Here is an 18,998-nt window from a genome sequence, read left to right as displayed (position 1 = left end):
ATACTTAATAAAAAGTAAAAAAAATTATTATTAGGAATATGAAACTGAAAATATAAGAACGAATGAATTAAGCATTTCTGCTTTTTTATAAATCATTATATAAATATAAAAAGGGGAATACAATATTGTTATAAAAATTATACACTTTTAAAAAAAAACTTGAATATAACTAATTAAGCAAATAAATAAATATGTAATTTATATATCCATTGCTTATTATGCATTTCTTACTAGTCATATGTAATTTTATACGTAGCAATTATTTATATATATTATATATATATATATATGTATGTATATATTGGCTAACTTAAAGTTTGCAGGAATGTGAGGTATATATATATAATTTTATTTGCACGTACATATTGTTATGCATGATGGGTAATATATCATTTTAATTTTGGATTATATTTCTTTAAATAATTTTATATATATTAATTTATAGCTAAAGAAAACACTACATATAATATCCTTTGCTTATATATGTATTTATGTCATATTTAAAAAGCTATTATTTTTCTTATGTTTATTTTACTGTACATTTCAAAATGGGGTATGGGTTAGTTAAATAATTAGAAATTTCATTTAGTTCATCAAAAATATATTAAGCAAGTAAATAGGCAGAGAAACGAATAAATAAAAAGGGATATTTTGTTTTGTTTTGTTTTGTAAAATTTACTGAAATTAATCACCTATGAAACACATAAAAGGAGCTTGCATTCATTTTGCTATACAAGCTTGTATATAAAACAAGTTTTGCATATAAATAAAAATGTAAACATAAATAATCCATATATATATTAAAATAAATACAATTTTCCAATTATTTTATTAAAAGCCAATGCAAATAAAATAACAAGAGGCCTTGGTTTTTTTTATTTAACTTTTTTATTATCCCTACACATGTAATAATAAGTTTACACAATTTTTATTACTCGTTTTTAAAGATAAAAAATGGGGATATCTTTTATATATATTACATTTGGTATATTTTATTTTTTTAATTATATGAAATTTAGTATTATATACACAATATTATTGGGCATATAAGTTATTGTATCGATCTTATTATGCATGCTTGTACTATTAAATATGTAAGAAATATATTTAAATCTAAAACACACAAAATATAGCTTTATTATGTTGGCTTTTTAAGCTGGTTAAGGTGAAAATAGCCAATCGGAATAGACATAAAATGGATTTATATATTTTCACTTGTTTTGATTATATATTATGGCATAAAAGAGACTATAACAAGGTTAATTATCAAAATAATAGGGTGATAAGGTTTTATTTTTTTTATTTTTAAATTGAAATCTACATTAAATATAAATCTTATGAAAGAAAAAATTATTTAACTGTTTTTATAAAAACAAATAATATTAAATATCGTATGTAGGTTGATTATTATGCATATGGCTAAAAGAGTAATAAACATATGCAGTATATTTTGGTGTAATAATTTTCAGTAGCTAATTAAATTTTTTTATATTTATAAATTTAGGTGACACTATTTAATAAAAAATAAATTAAAAAATATACACAGTAACGAACAGTATATAATAATATATAGCCTATTTATGCATAGGTATGGTGTTTTTTTTTTTTTACATTTTGTGGTACCAACATAATATACATGTATGATTGTGATAAAAAAGGAAAGTAACAAAAAAATATTTACTGGCATAATTTGCTTTAAAAATGTTTATTAGCACTCATAAAGGTTACGACTTAAGCTATACTTCTCTTGTTTCTTTTTTAAAAAATATAAAGTAACATGATAAATAAATAGTATAGTATAATTCACTCTGCTCATTAAAGAACAGCATCAAACGTATGTATATATCTTGGCATTGATAAGAAAGCTGAAAACTTTGAAAAAAATGATGCGGTTTATAGGGAGCATAAGAAGAGAGTTGATGTATTGGGGGGCAGGAAGAAATGGATTAGTAGAACCTATAACAAAGAAAAGATATTCAACAAAAATAACGACAGATATAGAAAATGATGTAATAAAAAAGCTAGTTAATATGGATAGTAAAAATATAAGTTATGGAATTAAAAAATGTGTAAAAAATTGTTTTATTAATAAAAAAATGTTTAATATATATACAGATTTAGTAAAAAAACATTCAAACAATTTTGAATTTCAAGATGTTGTGGTTGTTTTACAATCTTATGCTTTATGTAAGGAAAGAAATTTTCAAGTATACTCTATTTTGTCAAATAGGACATTATATATATTTAAAGAAAATAAAATAGAATATAATAAATTAACTTATGATAATATTTATAGATATATTTTGGCTAGTAATAATTTAAATTATACAGATTATGAATTAATGACAATATTTTTAAAAATAATAAAAAATAATTTAAATATATTTGGTATGAAAAAAATTAGTAATATATTACACGCATTAGTAAAATTAAAAATAATTGATGATGATCTATTAGACTTATGTTATTTTTATATTCTAGAACATTTTGATGAGATGAAATATAATTATATTAATCATATACTGTCTGCTTATTCAAAAAAAACAAATATAGCATACTCAGAATTATATTATAAATTAATAAAATATGTTTATGAGAATATAAAATTGATGGACTCTATTTCTATATATAATACAGTAATACAAATTAAAAATATTTTGGATGTTTTGAAACGAGATAAAGTTTATCAAGTCTATTTCTCTAACGACAATTATGCATATGATCTTAGTAAAAATGTTTCTGCAAATATAGGCAGAACAAAAGACGGCCCAGGGGTGGAAAGGGCAGATAAAAAAAATGATACACACACAAATGATAGTAAATATTTGGAAAGTGTCTTGTCTAAGGATAATGAAAAACAAAAGGGAGAAGAGAATGACAACTTTTGTTATATAAATGATGAAGGGAAAAAAACGGAAGAAGAGAAGAAAAAAAATAATTGTGAGGATTATAATAAAAAGGTATTAAATAATATTGTTCCTCTTTTATTTTATAAAGTAAATAGTTGTCTAGCCTTTTTATCTTTAAATCAGTTGATAAAATTATTATGTGCATATAAAGAATTAAATTATTTTAATTATGTATATATTTATAAAAGATTATTAAATTTTTTATTATCAAAAGTAAAAACGAGTAAAATAAATCTTGAAGAACGTATATTAATTTTGGAATTTTTTACTGTTCTTCCATATGTTGATAATAATATGGAAGAGATTATAAATTTAGTTATAGACAATATTGAAAATGTACTTATATTTGATTATTTTTATTTATGTCGTCTATTGGCATGTTGTAAACAGTTGCAAATCCATAGTGATAATATATTGTCAAAAATTGATTTATTAATATTTAAAAATAAAAAAAAATTTGAAAATTATACTAATTTAAATGATCTACAATTATTTTTACAATTTTATAATAAAAATTATCAAGAGTGGGAAGAGATGGTTAAATTTTTAAATTCGATAGTTGAAGAAAAAAAAAATACAAATAAAATTGAGCAAGAGGATAATACAAATTCAAATATAACATCCTTGCCAATAAACAATGAAATACAAAAAGTGATAACATATAAATATAACAAGGTTGAAAAATGCTTTAATGAAAATACATTAAATATTATTGATGATACTAAATCGTTAGTAAGCCCAGAAAAGGAAATCTCCACTGACAACCCTTATGATGCTAATTCACCAAAAAATAAAAGCAACATCAGCAAAAATATATCACAATATTTGTATTTTAACTTAATAAACGAAAAAAAATAGATCGTTATACTTTATGTGTGTGCACACAGAGAAGTATAAACTAAGCATTTTCAATTTTTTTCAATTTTTTTCAATTTTTTTTAATTTTTTCCAATTTTTTTGTGACTATTTGTACAATTAATTATACTGCTTCATGCTAACTTTTTTTTTGTGCTTTAAATTTTCCTGTTTTATTTGCTCAATTTTCAAAAAACATATCATTGAAAATTAAGGCTAACACGTGTATGAATAATAACAAAACAACAATTCGATATGTGTTAAAAGTGTTCTTATTGTAAACCTCCGATTTTATGGCATTTAAAAAGTCTTTATAATATGTGTATCTTTTGTTTAGTATCTTTATTCTCTCGGGAATTTCCATGTATTTGTGCATCTGGAGGATAAAAAATTTATAAATATGTAAATGAATAGGATATAAAAAATGAAAAATATGAATAATGTAATAATAAACATACAAAAAATTCTGAACGTTCATAATTTTTCTTGCTTGTTCAGGTATTTATCAATTTTCGAGCTAAAATTAGCTAGCAGATTTTTTGGATAGCTTTAATTCTACACATAAAAAAAAAAAAAAAAAAAAAATTATACCTCAAACCACATGTGCTCGTATTGAACTTTATTCCAAAAATATTCGGGAACATCTAAAAAATCTTGTACAGCATTAACATTGATAATGCTAGAATAGACGTCTATCATATTTGATAACTGTTTTTTAGAAACAGTGCATTTCCCATTTGTTGCAATTTCTTTTGATATGGTAAATAATATATTGATAGCATTATCCATAAGGAATTCATGTACATCCAATCTAATAGATTGAGACAAGGCAAACGATATTGTTAGTTTTTGTTCTATAGAATTATTTGTTAAGTATATTACTCTGCTACTTGAAATTTTTTTTTTTTTTTCATGGTTTTCTTCTTCATTGATGTCTTCAAAAACAAAATTATAATTTTCACTACTATCATAATTGAAAGTGTCTGACTCTAAAGGATTTGTAGTAAGATCTTGATTTATATGTTCATTTATTTTATTTACATTATTATTTTCATTTTCTATATTTTGTGTGTCTAATTCGATATATGGTCTCTTTGTAATATTACTAGTTTGATTTGCCTGCTTTTGCAATTTTAGTGAGTAATATATTTTATCATTCTGAATAGCAAATGTGAGTAAAGGTTCATTAGAATATAGGTTAAAAAATAAAATAAGATTATTTATAAAATAATCATATTTTTCTGGATTATAAAAATTTTCCCATATAACTATTGATCCATTTTTGAATATAAAAATAATGTATTGAGCATTTTGATCAGTAACATTATTTTTAAATGAAAGATTGTCGATATTATATATTTTTTCAATACTATAGAAGCTTTTTGTAGCTTTATCTGGAGTTAAAAATACACACAATATATTATTATTATCAAAAAAACAATATTTAATGTTTTTATAAAAAAGAATAATACTTAACTTTTTTAAATCATAACTTTTGACATGGGATAAAAATTTTACTTGGAATGGTTTTATGTTGTTATGACCATTTGGTGAAATATGATTGTCTTGAGTTTTGTCTTGAGTTTTGTATTTTATAAGATCATCCTTATTTGTGTGTAGAATAGTGTATGTATTATGTTCTTCATATTTATTTTTTGGAATTATATTTTTTTTTTCGAAATGGATGGCATAATCATTATTTTGTTCGTTTTCATTTGGTTGATTTATTTTTTTCATTTTTTTTGATAATACATTTTTATATACAGCTCATTGATATAATAATGGAAAGTTATGTCCTTTTCGTTAATCATTCGATTATGTAATTTTTTATTTCAAATATTTTTCCTTTTTTTGTATATAAAAATAAATATTTATTGTTTAAAAAAATAAATAAAAAAAGGACATATAAGGAAAGGAAAAAAGGGGCATATTCTACGGATAAAAATAAATATGATGTTGTTTATTATGGAGTGTAAACGATTGCCGTTACATTTTTCCCTTTGTTTGATCATAATTTATTTTTTTATTTTTCAAGGAAATGGAAAAAAACCTTTCTTTTATTCTTCAAGGAAATGGAAAAAAGTTTTTCTTTTATTCTTCAAGGAAATTGAAAAAAGTTTTTCTTTTACTTTTCAAGGACAATGCTCAATTTGGAAATGTATAGAAATATTTCCATAAAATATGCACACAATAGTGAATATATAATTTAAATATATCGGAAATAAATTTATCGTAGTGTTTGGTGAATTAATAAGGTATTATAGTTTGAACGGGTTTAGGACATAAGCCGGTAAAAAAATAAAATATAAAAATTTTAATTAAAGGCATAAATGGGTATTTAAGGCGTTTTAAAAATAGTATAAAAATTGTACGAACAGAAAAACAAGAGCAAAAAGAATAAGTGTAGATAAATGAATTAATATACAATGTTAATAAAATAAATTAATTATAATAATGAATTATTATAAATGAAAATATAAAAGTAAAGGATTATATAATATACAATGATATATACAATACCATGTTTGTAGTCGTTAAGCATATAACAACAATATTGGCATTTTTACTTATAAAAAATATATATTAAATTCATAATTAAATTTTCTACAAAATATAAAACTTTCAAAATTAAAAATGGATATGGTAACTTTGCCAACCTACACATACATGCAATACGTGCATTTATGTATGTCTGAATATTAATGTAAATTAAATGGTATACAATATGTAGATTTATTTTGTGTGTGTTACTGGAATTTTTTTAAAAAATTATGAAACTGCAAAATTTTTAAATCGAAATATTTCTTTTAAAAAGTAATTTATATTTTTCTCTTGATTAATATTATTTTCATCACATTCAAACATAACTAAATCCCATGGACAATTATAAAAATGATATTTAATATCATTATACATATTTGCAATATTATTTTTTATTTCATTATTAGTTCGATTACAAGCTAGGGATATATGGTTACACCGTTTTATTCGAAAGTTTGTTAAATTTACATTAGTATTACTATATTTATATTTTATTATATTTGTTTCTTGTGATAGTTTTTTTACAATTTTTGTATTTTTTTGATTATTTTCATTTTCAGATTTAAGTACAGTTATTTTTGATTTGTTTCGATGAGTTTGATTAGGGTTATGAACATTTTCAGCTTCGCTAATTTTGTTTTCATTTTTTTTTTGAAAAGAGATTTTTGTTAGTGTTGTTTTTGAAGTTTTATAAAAATATTCATTTTTAAAAAGATAAGTACGAGATATATCATCACGAGTATTTAATTTTCTTTTATTAAAAGATTTAAAACTATCATTTTTTAGTAAAAATTGGAAATTTTCAATGAATTTTTTAATCCAATCACATAATACAGGAATAATAACATAACCATCATTTGTTTTAAGAACATGTGTTTTGTATACTTGTTTTTTATCGTTATTTTGCATATTTGTATGTAGCACTAGTGAGTTTGTTAGTGTATAACTTTGTAAGTATGCAGGAGATTTTGGATATATTGTTTCTTCATTTTGTAGTTGAGGAAAATCTTGTTTTTTTTTCTTAGCATTTTTATATTCATAGATAATAGTATTATTTTTGTATTTATTGATAATATAGAGAGTATGGTTTGTGTCGTTATTTTTTTTAAGGTGTATATGAAAGAATAAATTAATTATTAATAATTTTCTATATATATAATATAATTTTGCATAATAAAAAAAATATGTATATAATGTTTTTATAAAAATATTTATATTATCACAAAAAAAAAATCCAGTTAAACTTATGTGTGTATCATATTTATATGTCTCATCAGTTCCATACAAATTTAAAACTTCTTCTTTTGTTTTTTTAATAAAATTATAAAAATTAGAATTTTTTGATGGTACTAAATGGATTATATATTTTTTCAAAACTTTTTCTTTTTTATTTATATCGCTTTTATTATTGCTTGTAAAAGTATAATTGTCTATAGATTCCTTCACCCTGAGCTCATTATTTAGTATGTAATAGTTTGGGTAGTCATTGTAATTTATTTCATTTTTTAAAAGGTCTCGGAAATTGTTCATAAAATTTGTGCTTTCAAAATTGTTGTGGATTACATTATTCCCGACAATGGTTTCTTTATCTTGATTAGTATTTTTCCCTTCCATATATATTACAAGAAAATCGTAACAAATAAATAAAGTAAATAAATTAATAAGTGTTTGGAAAAATAATTCCACACACACTATTAACAATGTGAATAGTGATGATACTACGCGTTTTTTTTTCGAGCATTCAAAAAAAAACAGATTTATATTAAAAAGTATTGAAAAATGATTAATAAATATGTGTGTGTGTAAATATTAAAAAATTCGGTAAGGTATATATTTAAGAGTATGTAAAATATTGGGTTTATTTTTCAAAATGAAAATATACATATATTCATATTTCAGTTTAAAAAATTATCATTAAGCTTTTAATGCTAACACACAAATGTATGGAGAAAACATTTGTTCGTCTTATTTACATTATTTATTTTTTTTTTTAAATGGTGTGTGTAGGGTGTTATTGGATAGGAAGTGACACAATAAGGAAATACATAAATAAGAAATAAATATGAAATATATAAAAAAATGAATAATATAAATAAATTGTTAACTGGTAATAAAATCATTATCAGACACCCGCTTCGCACTCTTAGATTTGCTCTTGCTCGTCTCGTTTTTTAAAAAATAAAAAAAACTAGAAAAATACAATATTAAATTTCACTATATTTTTACGTGGATAGTAAACTAAAAAATACATAAATAGAGAATATTATTTTTATATATACATATTTATAAGTTAATATGAAAGACAAAAATCAGCGAGTCATAATTAATATCTATGCATATTCAATGTATGGATAATGACATGATTAGTTAAGTACAGTTATAAGTCATGAATATATGTCTAGGATATAAAAAGGAAAACATTAACTATCAATATGCATATACAGTGATATGTAAAAATAGAATATACAAAAAAATTAAATGTGAAAATAATATGATGTATATATATAGTATAAAAAATTATATGGAAATATGGATTATTCATGAAAGACTTTCCATTTTTATTGTTTTAAACTGTTTAACGATAATGGATAGTCACAAAAAAATGAATAGAAAACTTATATAAAAGTAAATAATACTTTTCTTTGCAAATAAATGCAAACATATATATATCTTTTAAAGGGAATAATAGTTATTATATTTCATCAACTGTTCCTTCCATTTTTATATATTTACTAACATTAAATAATAATATTACAAAAAATAAATCAATAAAATTGAATACTATGGTATTTATTCATGTATATATATTTAACTAATAAAAATATGTGGAGTTTGTAATTCTCCTCAATGTGAAAATATTATTAATGTTCCATATTTATATTTATTATATCCATGATTGTGAATTATTTGAAATAAATATTTATATAGTTTTACGAATACATAATGTATGTATATAACATTTTAAAACATACAATTTTTACAAAATTCAAAACATAAAATAGTTAGTAATAATACGGATTGTATATGTTAAGTATTTGGGTAAATAATTAAAACTCTCATTTAGTTTTGCGGCATGTGATAAAAATTGTAATATATCACTATTATTAAAATGAATAAATATTTAATAAAATGAATAAATAATTATTTTAGCGGTATTTTATTATTTTCCCGGTTTGTATAGTATATATATAATGACGGTGCATATATATATTATAAATAAAGTATAGTATATTATAAAATGTAACGTATATTTTTCTTAATATTTTGCTTGATATTTTGCTTGATATTTTTCTTAATATTTTGCTTAATATTTTGCTTGATATTTTGCTTAATATTTTTCTTGATATTTTGCTTAATATTTTTCTTAATATTTTGCTTGATATTTTTCTTGATATTTTCAGAATGGTGATTATAAAATAATTGAAAATAAGGTGATAAAATAAATAAAAATAATAATGTTAGCTATTCCGCTTTTGTAGGAAACGATTGTCATATTTAATTTGAGTTTAAAAAGTTTCATATAATTTTGTGCTAATATATATATACATATTATGTATATACTTATAAATATTTCACTAAATATAAAATAGTCTTATGGGCTTATACTTATGTTTGTATATGCTCGTTTTCTATCAATTTAAAAAATAATAGCATAGCTAATTTCCATCTCTTTAAACTATATATCATCCAATAGCAATATGGATATATATGTATACATATATATATATAATATTTTAAATAGTGTCAATTTAAAGTCAATGAAAAAATAGGTTTTTCATACACTTTAAATGATAAACAAATTTAAAAAAAACATTAACGGATTGTGAGAAGTAGCCATATAGCAGGCACAAAAATAGCAAGCACATAATAGTGATTGTATAAAAATAACAAAATATTTAGTATATTATTAAATTTGTATTAAGCATATTTGGATATCTAAACTTGTATAAGTTATAAAACAGGTGAAAAGGCAAGTACTAAGTATTGAGAAGCAAAAATTGTCAACCATGGACCATTTTATAGAACAGAAAAAAAACGTTTTAAAAATAGTTAGTCATGAAAGTAGTTTATTTAAGTATGTAGATATTTATAAAAATTGTGAAAATGATGTATATAATATATATTTGAATATATATAATGCACACAAGAATGTGGATGAGCATGCTGAAATGAATGACAACATTAAACATGGTCAATGTTGCAGGGAAATATTTTATAATAATAATGATAGTAAATTGGTTGAAAAAAAAGTTAAAGAAATAATAGAAGAAAAAGAAATAATTGAAAAAGAAAATGATAAATCCATAAAAAAAAGTATCGATTTATTAATTTATCCATGTATATATGAAATTAATAGAAACGAAAATTATTTTACAAGTTCTTGCTGTTCAGGTAGAACAATCATATTTTGTGAAGCTGATAAATCAAAAAAAGAAAATAAGAAAAAAAATATTCCTTATATTAATTTAAATAACAATTTAGACACATTAAATGGTGTTAATGAATTAGAGGAAAATTGTAAAGATAAACAGTTTCTTTCGTATTTAAAAAAAAAACATATATTAAAAAATTTTATACTATCTAATGAGGATGAAAATGAAAAAAAAAAAAATATCGATATAAATAATTACAAAAATTTTTCGAGCTCACAAAAGGCACCTATTCACAGAAAAAATGTTAAACTATTTTATTGTAGTCATTCACATCATAACTTAGAAATCGATACAAAAAAAATAAAAAAAAAATTGTTTGAAAGTTGGAAAGAAGATTTTTGTCATATATTAAATCAAAAAAAATATTTGTCTAGTCATGATGAAAATTTGGATAAATCTAATAAGGAAGAACCTACACATATTCAAAATAAAAATATTATTTATAGTTTTAGTGATAATGAAAATATAAATGATAATTTCGAATTAAAAAGACGTAAAAATGAAATAAAAAAAACAAAACAAAATATATACATAAAATTCGAACCTTTTATTATTCATGTAAAATGTATTGATTTATGTAGTGCACTGAAGTTACTAAAAATAGCTCAAGGTGCTGGGTTGAAGCAAAGTGGTATCCTTAATTTTAATAAAGATGTAACTGTTGCAATTAGAGGATCGATGAGATTAGAACATTATTTGGGAAATTCGCTCGATATAGATATAAATAAAATAACAGAATTAATTGATATATGTAATAATAAAATGTCTAAAAATATTATGCAACTTATACATTTTCACAAATATTATAAGGAACAAATACATACAACCAATGACAAATTTTTTGATATTAATTACAAGTTCATGCATGATAAAGATCTGGTGAATGCCAATGTAAATACTAGTAGAGAAAAAAAAAATATGCAAACTAAGTCAATCGAACTTGGTGAGGTGAAAGATAGTTGCTTTGAAAAAATCGAGGATACAAAAGAGAAAAAAGAAATAGGTGTAACAAAAAGAGAAGCAAATACAAAAAAAATAAATTTTAAAAAATATAATGTAGAAATTTTAGAAAAAATTGAAATAATAAATAGAAATAGTGAAAGTAATACATTGGAATGGTCTGTTTTTCCAAAGAAAGATGATGTTCACAATTTGTTTGTTTGGGGGCATGATATGTTTATGGATAAAAATAAAATTTATATATTTGGAGGGTTTACAAAAGGAGTTAGAAATAATAAATTAAAAATTTATAACATATTAAATAAAGAAATCGTAATTAATGATACTGAATTACCATCTTTGGCATTTCATGTTTTTTTAAAATTAGATGAAAATTATGCATTTATATTTGGGGGAAGAAAAAATCCTCAAGCATGTTCTAACCATGTATGGATTTATAATATTAAAAAAAATAGTTGGAGCTTAGCAAAAATTAGATATAGCAGTAGTGAACATATTGAAAGAGATGAAGTGCCTGCTCCAAGATATAGACATGCGTGTGTAGTTGTAAAAAGATATAAAAAAAAAGAAAATAATTCAAGTGTTTATATATTTTATACATATGGGGGTATAAACAATTCATGCTTAACTTTAAATGATATTTGGAAAGGGAAAATAACAATAAATGAAATAAATGATGAAGCTTATATTGTATGGAATAAAAAAGGGGATAATGATATTCAAAAAAATATAATACCAATTAAAAACCATTCTATGATTTATAATAATAAAAAAAATATAATTTATATTATTGGAGGTAATTATGGAAATGATCTGGAAATGGATAAAGAAAATTGTAATATCAGTTCAACATTTGAAGTAATAGAAGAAAATAATAATAAATCAATATTATACAATATTGAAAATGTAAATTACATATACATATATAATATTAAAACAGATTTATTTGATTTTATAAAATGTGAAGGAGATGATAAATATAATTTCCCTTTATGTCGATTTTCTCATACATGTTGTTTAATTGACACAAATTATTTTGTAATCATTGGAGGATTAAATTATTATAGAACATTGAATGATATATGGATATTTAATATGAAACAAAATAAATGGTATTATTTAGATAAATTTTATTTCAATAGTATGCATGTAAGATCAAAGGTTGTTTGTGAAAATTATAATATATATATTGTTGGTGGTGGATGTATTGTTTTTACTTTTGGAAGTTTTTTTGACCTGCCTGTGCATGCAAATTTTAGGAAAGCTATTATGGATATAGAAAAGTGTAATTCAACTAACATGGATAAGGAAATAAAAAAAAATATACATAAGAACAATGGTGTAGAAGAAAATAAAAATTCATCTCTATATCCAAAAGATATTGAAAAAATAGGAAATTGTAACACCTCATGTAACTCCGATCTATATATTATAGCAAAGGATAAAATATTTCTTAAGGAAATAAAAAATTATTTAGAAAATGTAAACAATTTTGATAAAAGCAGAAAAATAGTTTTCTCTCAATTTAATATAAATAATATTAAAAAAGAAGGGTTTTATATACCAATTAAGAGAAAAATCGAGGATATACAAACAAATTTTTTAGACAAAATATTTGTGTGTGACAATAAGGAAATATTTTACATGAACAGCAAGGTAAAAAGTGAAAAAAAAAAAAATTTAAAAAAAAAATTAAAGGAATTATTTGAACATTTTGTAAATAATAAAATAAAAAATTATTTAAATGAATCGGATAAAAGCTTAATTTTACGAGCTTGTAACAAATATGAAATAATAGGAGATATCCTAATTTTTCATTATATGCATTTAAAACCGTTGATAGATTTGTGTAATCCATATTTAAAGGAAAATGAACAAGATCAAAAAAGTATAGGCTTATTACTGTTGCGACGAAAAAGAGAAAAATGGAAAAATTTCAGAATAAAAAAAGGGGAAAGAAAAAAAAAATATGTTGATATTTACACTATGATGAGAATGTACAAATATAACAATTTTTTGAAACATGTTTATCATTTTTTTGTATCTATAAAAAAAATTTTTAATTATTGCACACACAAAGAAAGGAGAAATAATTTAAAAGCTAATTTATTTGGAGAGATAAGAATATATAAAAAAAGCGTCTATAAATATTTAGCAGCCAAACGAAATAAACGAAGGAAAGTTGTTAAAAGTTTTAGTATGTGTATAGAAGAAGGAATAATATGTAGAAACAAATTTTTGGATATCCATAAATATAGTAATGTAAAAATTAGAATGTTTAATAAGGGTGAAATGTGTAGAGAAAAAATAACAATAAAATCTATTGCTATATATGAAAAAATAACAGGAAAATTAAGAAAAAACAAAATATATTTAATGAATGGACATAATTTAAAAACAATACATACAGAAAATAATGTTATGTATAAATTAGATTTAAGCAAATGTATGTTTTGTTCTGGTAATGGTACTGAAAAAGAACGAATGAAAAATATTTTTCTTAAAAAAAAAAAAAATATATATAATAATAATCATAACATGGTTGAAGATTTTCGAGAAAATGTTGTGGATTTATTTTGTGGGGCAGGATATTTTACACTTCCTTTATTAAAATTTGTAGGAGATAGTAAAATAAATAATTATTATGCATTTGATATTAATCATCATTCATTGAATTTTTTAAAAAAATCAATAAAGTTAAATAATATAAAAAAAACAAACTTATATATATTAAAAGAAAATTCTTTTCAAATGTCAAAAGATGATAAGATAATTAAAAAGTGTCATCGAATTTTACTGGGTTTATTACCAAATAGTAAAAATGCATGGAAAAAGGGTTTTAATTTAATAGATGATAAGGTAGGAGGTACATTGCATATACATGGAGTTGCAGAAGAATGTTATAAAGACGATTTTTTTTTTGAAACATTAAATACTTATGAGTATGAGAGATATAATAAAACGATGGAAATTGATAATACAAATGTTTTAGAATTTTTAAAGATTGATAAATGGAATCATAATGAAAAAGAGAACGATGAAAATAATATTAACAAATATGAAGTAATAAATAAAGAAGTAAATTGTAAATATTCTGGAAGTAATATATCACCTAGATTAAATTTTGCTCAAGATGTTTTGCTTGAAATTTTTAAAATATCTATAGAGGACTATAAAATATATAAAACACATTGGAAAGTTAGTATTTCACATGTTGAGAGAGTAAAATCATATGCTCCTCGTATTTATCACTATGTAGTTGATATTGAATGTGTTCCCAATTAAAATATTTGAAAAAATTTTGAAAAATTTTGAAAAATTTTTGAATGCTTTTTATGAAGTATATAAATATAGATTAATATATTTCCATTATTTTGGTTGCTTGTTCTATAATGTGTTTAGAAAATCGGCATATTTTATTTATGTTCCATATGCTCTATATAAATAAAACTTTGTGGTGTCATTTGAATTATGTTACTTCTTTAATTCTTTTTGTGTGATATATATATTTTTTCTTTATCTTTTGTATATAATATTTGATCATATACAATGAATGAGACATAGTTATTCATTTCTAACAATTTTTTCTAGTCTATTTATTTCCTTTATTTTTATATCCTATGTTCCCTATCATTTTTTATTGTAATGGTGGATTTTTTTCCATTTTTACATACCGTCATTGTTAATAATAAAATAAAGAATTTTCAAAAAGCATGTATATATATGCAAACTTTTTAAAATAACATTTTCTAAATTGGCAATATATATTTTTTTAAACATAAAAATTTTTTTTTTCATATAAAATTGTAGCTTTAAAAATTGACTGCAGAAAAAAAAAAACGCTACTCATAATTTGAGGTTATATTCCGTTGCTCTAAATATATCAAAATAATTTGAATATAAAAAAATAGTTTTTTAAATTTTATGACTTTGGGATATTTATATGAATGATTATTATGCTGCCTACAAAATAGGAGATATTATAGTGATATTTAATTAAGGGGAAATATAGAATTATAAAAATAGCAAAGGATAGAAAAGAAAAATAATAACTATTATTATAACTTGTTATGTTATAAATAGAAAATAAAATATAACAAAAATTTAATTGAATAATAAAGATATTAATCATATATAGCGAAGATGGCAGCAAAACATCGTAAGTGAAAAAAAATGATACTAAATTTTAGCTAGTTGGTTTGATATATTTCAAATGTTAATATGGCTATATATTGATAGCATTAAATATGGATGTAATATGATGATATTTTATAGTTTACGCATTACAAAATGAATGTGAATATGCTAATTCATGCTTTTAATATATTTTAACGGATTTCCCTTTTTTAGATCCCGATCTTATTATGTGCCGAAAGCAACCAGGAATAGGTAGCATCAGAAAAATGATTAAATAAATAGAAGATATATGTATGATTTATATATGGGTTTGAAAGTTTAGTATTACATTAATGTGACAAGAAAAAGGGGAATAAAATTATGTTTGTGAATAAAAAGTATAATTTTACATTCGTAAAAATATATATTATTTTTTAACATGTGTATGTTTGCTTATCTATTTTATACAGCTATTGGAAGATTATGTGAAAAATGTGATGGTAAATGTCCAATTTGTGATTCATATGTAAGGCCATACACTTTGGTACGAATATGTGATGAATGCAATTATGGGAGTTATCAGGTAGAGCATTATTCAAACAAGGATATACATAAAAATTTGTCTATTTTTTTTTCAATATTTTATTGAATATATTCATATATATTGTAGTTGCAATGGTATATATGTCTAAACTTAAATATAACAAATTAAAATCATATTATTATTTTTAAAGGGAAGATGCATTATTTGTGGAGAAGTAGGTATATCGGATGCCTACTATTGCAAGGAGTGCTGCCTTTGTGAAAAGGACGTAAGAAATTGACAACATTAACACATATACATATGTATACATGCTTTATGTACAATATAAATCACTATGGTATATTATATTTTTTCGCAGAGAGATGGATGCCCGAAGATTGTTAACTTAGGTAGTGCAAAGACGGATCTGTTTTATGAAAACAAAAAATATGAGTTTAAAAAGCAGTAAATATGTTTTATTTTTTGTAATATGGAGTACAATTGAAAATAAAAAAATAAAAGGAAAATAAATATGACAATTTTATAATTTTTCAAAAATAAATAAAATGACAAAGCGAAAAGAATGCATATTAATAAATTTTGAATAACAATATTTTTATTGGTATATTCCTTTTTTTTGCATTTTTTTTATTTTTTAACTTAGCATACACAGGTGTGTGTATAATGCATACACGACTTTCAATGCCTCATTTTATTATTATTAAATGAATAATTCAATATAATAATTTAAAATATTATGTCGGTGGCGTTTATTATTCATATATGAAAAGTAGTCGGATATATCTGCATGATTGTAGATTTCTGTAAAGACTAGCTCTGTACTTTTCGTTCCAATAAGTGTTAAAATGTATTTTACGAATTTCTTATATATTTTCAAAAGATCTTCATTGTTATATGCAGCAACAGTCTCTTTGCATTCGTTTTCGATTTCATTGTTACAGTTTTCATTTTGCAAACCTGTAAGAATAGATTTATATAAAATCGGGCTTATTGACTTTAACAACATATTCAATAATATTTGGTTGGATCTCCAAAACTTTCTACAATGTAAAATATATTTTTTAAACGGTTTATTATTATCTGTTCCGGGATACAGCATATAGGGATATTTGATCATTATCAGTTTGCACTAAAAAAGAAAAAGTAGGATATGTACACACATATATGTAATTATTTATATATTTGTTTTGGAGGGTGATTTTCCATTTTTTTTATTTTTATTTTTATAACAATCAATTCAATCTCGATTTCTTTATGTTTGCCCTTAAATCTGCAAAAGATTTTATTACAAAAAGAATGTAATACATGGAAAAACATTCTATAATGGTGCTGTGTAAAAATATTTAAAGACATTTTTTTTATAATTTTTAATAATTAATAAAAAAAAATATGGACATATATAGTTATATAACCCGTTGTTTTTAAATAGAATAGATTCGATAGTCATGTTTTTGCGAAACCCTTCCAATATATTATAAATGGAGAAATATATGTAAGAAGAATTATGAAAAAAAATGATATAATATTGTCTTAATATTTTCAAATTTATAGTGTTAAACTGTATTATATGTTTTACATTTTATCCGGTGAATATTAGTATGCTGCATGAAGTGTTGTCTAAACGCAGTCACATTTATATCCATTATGCGATGTTGTTGGATTTTATTTGTTTTATAAGAAATGAAAATTACATTAAGTAAAAAAAAAACACAAAAATATAGAGAGGGAATTATAGTGAAAAGAACTGACACATAACAAAATTCATAACACGAAAATGGAGGGTAAACAACAGATTAGAAATATAATATCAATAAAATGCGAGAACAGAAGCCGGATGAGTAACTACAAAATGGAAGTTTTATTAAAATAATTCAAGTTAAAAAAATTAAAATAGCTAAAACCATTTATTTTTTGTTGAACTAGAAAATATTTTTAAATATTTCGATGATACTAAATAGTTACAATGTAATGTTACGTGTTTTTTTGATTGTAAAATAGGAGTAGGATGTAATATGTTGTGCTAAAGAATATGCATTATATTAAGAATGGAAGTGATATGGGATAGAAATATGTGTACATGTATGTGTATGTACATGTGAAGGAGCATTATACAAGGATCTATAAAACATTTGATAAATTAAATATCTAAAGGTGTGTATATATTACTTGCATACACATGAGAAGGGATATTAAATACCTATTTGGAGGGGAAAAAAGGAAATAATTAATTCGTATTTAATTATTTACATAAGTTACAAATTTTGTATTTATATACAGAATAAATTAAATTTATAAAAAACAAATCATTATTTTTTTCGTCTTGTATTTTTTCTTTTAAATAAGCGGTGAAATATTTATATATAAGTACCCTATATATATATTAATAATACTAATATGTAATGGAAAATAAAAGAAAAATGAAGAAAAGGTTATGAACTTTTATTATTGTGCCTTTTTTGTTTTTTTTAATACAACAAAATATTGTAAAAAAAAATAATAATTTTTGTTTTTCTTATGTATGCATAATAATATGTATATTTATATATATGTATAATCTCTCATACTATATAAAGGTGAAAAAAAAAATAGTAAAAATGTAACGATAATTATTAAAGGGCAAAATTGTTAATTAGCATAGCA

At 21.9% G+C, this 18,998-nt stretch overlaps 6 protein-coding genes across 6 annotated transcripts; 3 read left to right on the top strand and 3 right to left on the bottom strand.

Moving 5' to 3' along the window:
* Nucleotides 1-1,883: 1,883 nt before the first annotated feature.
* Nucleotides 1,884-3,767, top strand: PVVCY_0500360 (conserved Plasmodium protein, unknown function; the record flags this gene model as incomplete). Its single annotated transcript, XM_008627411.2, has 1 exon — nucleotides 1,884-3,767. The coding sequence occupies one exon, from the start codon at nucleotides 1,884-1,886 to the stop codon at nucleotides 3,765-3,767; it is 1,884 nt and encodes a 627-aa protein (XP_008625633.2).
* Nucleotides 3,768-3,945: 178 nt separating this feature from the next.
* PVVCY_0500350 (conserved protein, unknown function) lies at nucleotides 3,946-5,501 on the bottom strand (the record flags this gene model as incomplete). Its single annotated transcript, XM_008627410.1, has 2 exons — nucleotides 3,946-4,140; nucleotides 4,356-5,501. 2 exons carry the CDS (start codon nucleotides 5,499-5,501, stop codon nucleotides 3,946-3,948), a joined length of 1,341 nt encoding a protein of 446 aa, XP_008625632.1.
* A 1,032-nt stretch (nucleotides 5,502-6,533) lies between these two features.
* On the bottom strand, nucleotides 6,534-7,919 carry PVVCY_0500340 (conserved Plasmodium protein, unknown function; the record flags this gene model as incomplete). The annotated part of the gene is made up of 1 exon (XM_008627409.1): nucleotides 6,534-7,919. One exon carries the CDS (start codon nucleotides 7,917-7,919, stop codon nucleotides 6,534-6,536), a length of 1,386 nt encoding a protein of 461 aa, XP_008625631.1.
* A 2,393-nt stretch (nucleotides 7,920-10,312) lies between these two features.
* On the top strand, nucleotides 10,313-14,983 carry PVVCY_0500330 (conserved Plasmodium protein, unknown function; the record flags this gene model as incomplete). Its single annotated transcript, XM_008627408.1, has 1 exon — nucleotides 10,313-14,983. One exon carries the CDS (start codon nucleotides 10,313-10,315, stop codon nucleotides 14,981-14,983), a length of 4,671 nt encoding a protein of 1,556 aa, XP_008625630.1.
* An 858-nt stretch (nucleotides 14,984-15,841) lies between these two features.
* Nucleotides 15,842-16,806, top strand: PVVCY_0500320 (PHF5-like protein, putative; the record flags this gene model as incomplete). The annotated part of the gene is made up of 5 exons (XM_008627407.1): nucleotides 15,842-15,857; nucleotides 16,049-16,087; nucleotides 16,285-16,397; nucleotides 16,549-16,626; nucleotides 16,717-16,806. 5 exons carry the CDS (start codon nucleotides 15,842-15,844, stop codon nucleotides 16,804-16,806), a joined length of 336 nt encoding a protein of 111 aa, XP_008625629.1.
* Nucleotides 16,807-17,058: 252 nt separating this feature from the next.
* Nucleotides 17,059-18,001, bottom strand: PVVCY_0500310 (conserved Plasmodium protein, unknown function; the record flags this gene model as incomplete). Its single annotated transcript, XM_037635002.1, has 4 exons — nucleotides 17,059-17,487; nucleotides 17,589-17,628; nucleotides 17,771-17,819; nucleotides 17,935-18,001. The coding sequence occupies 4 exons, from the start codon at nucleotides 17,999-18,001 to the stop codon at nucleotides 17,059-17,061; spliced, it is 585 nt and encodes a 194-aa protein (XP_037490190.1).
* Nucleotides 18,002-18,998: the final 997 nt, after the last annotated feature.

Source organism: Plasmodium vinckei, assembly GCF_900681995.1.
Source record: "Plasmodium vinckei vinckei genome assembly, chromosome: PVVCY_05".
Taxonomy (NCBI): domain Eukaryota; phylum Apicomplexa; class Aconoidasida; order Haemosporida; family Plasmodiidae; genus Plasmodium; species Plasmodium vinckei.
The sequence above is the reverse complement of the archived record's forward strand: the minus strand, read 5'-3'. Positions and strand labels throughout refer to the sequence as shown.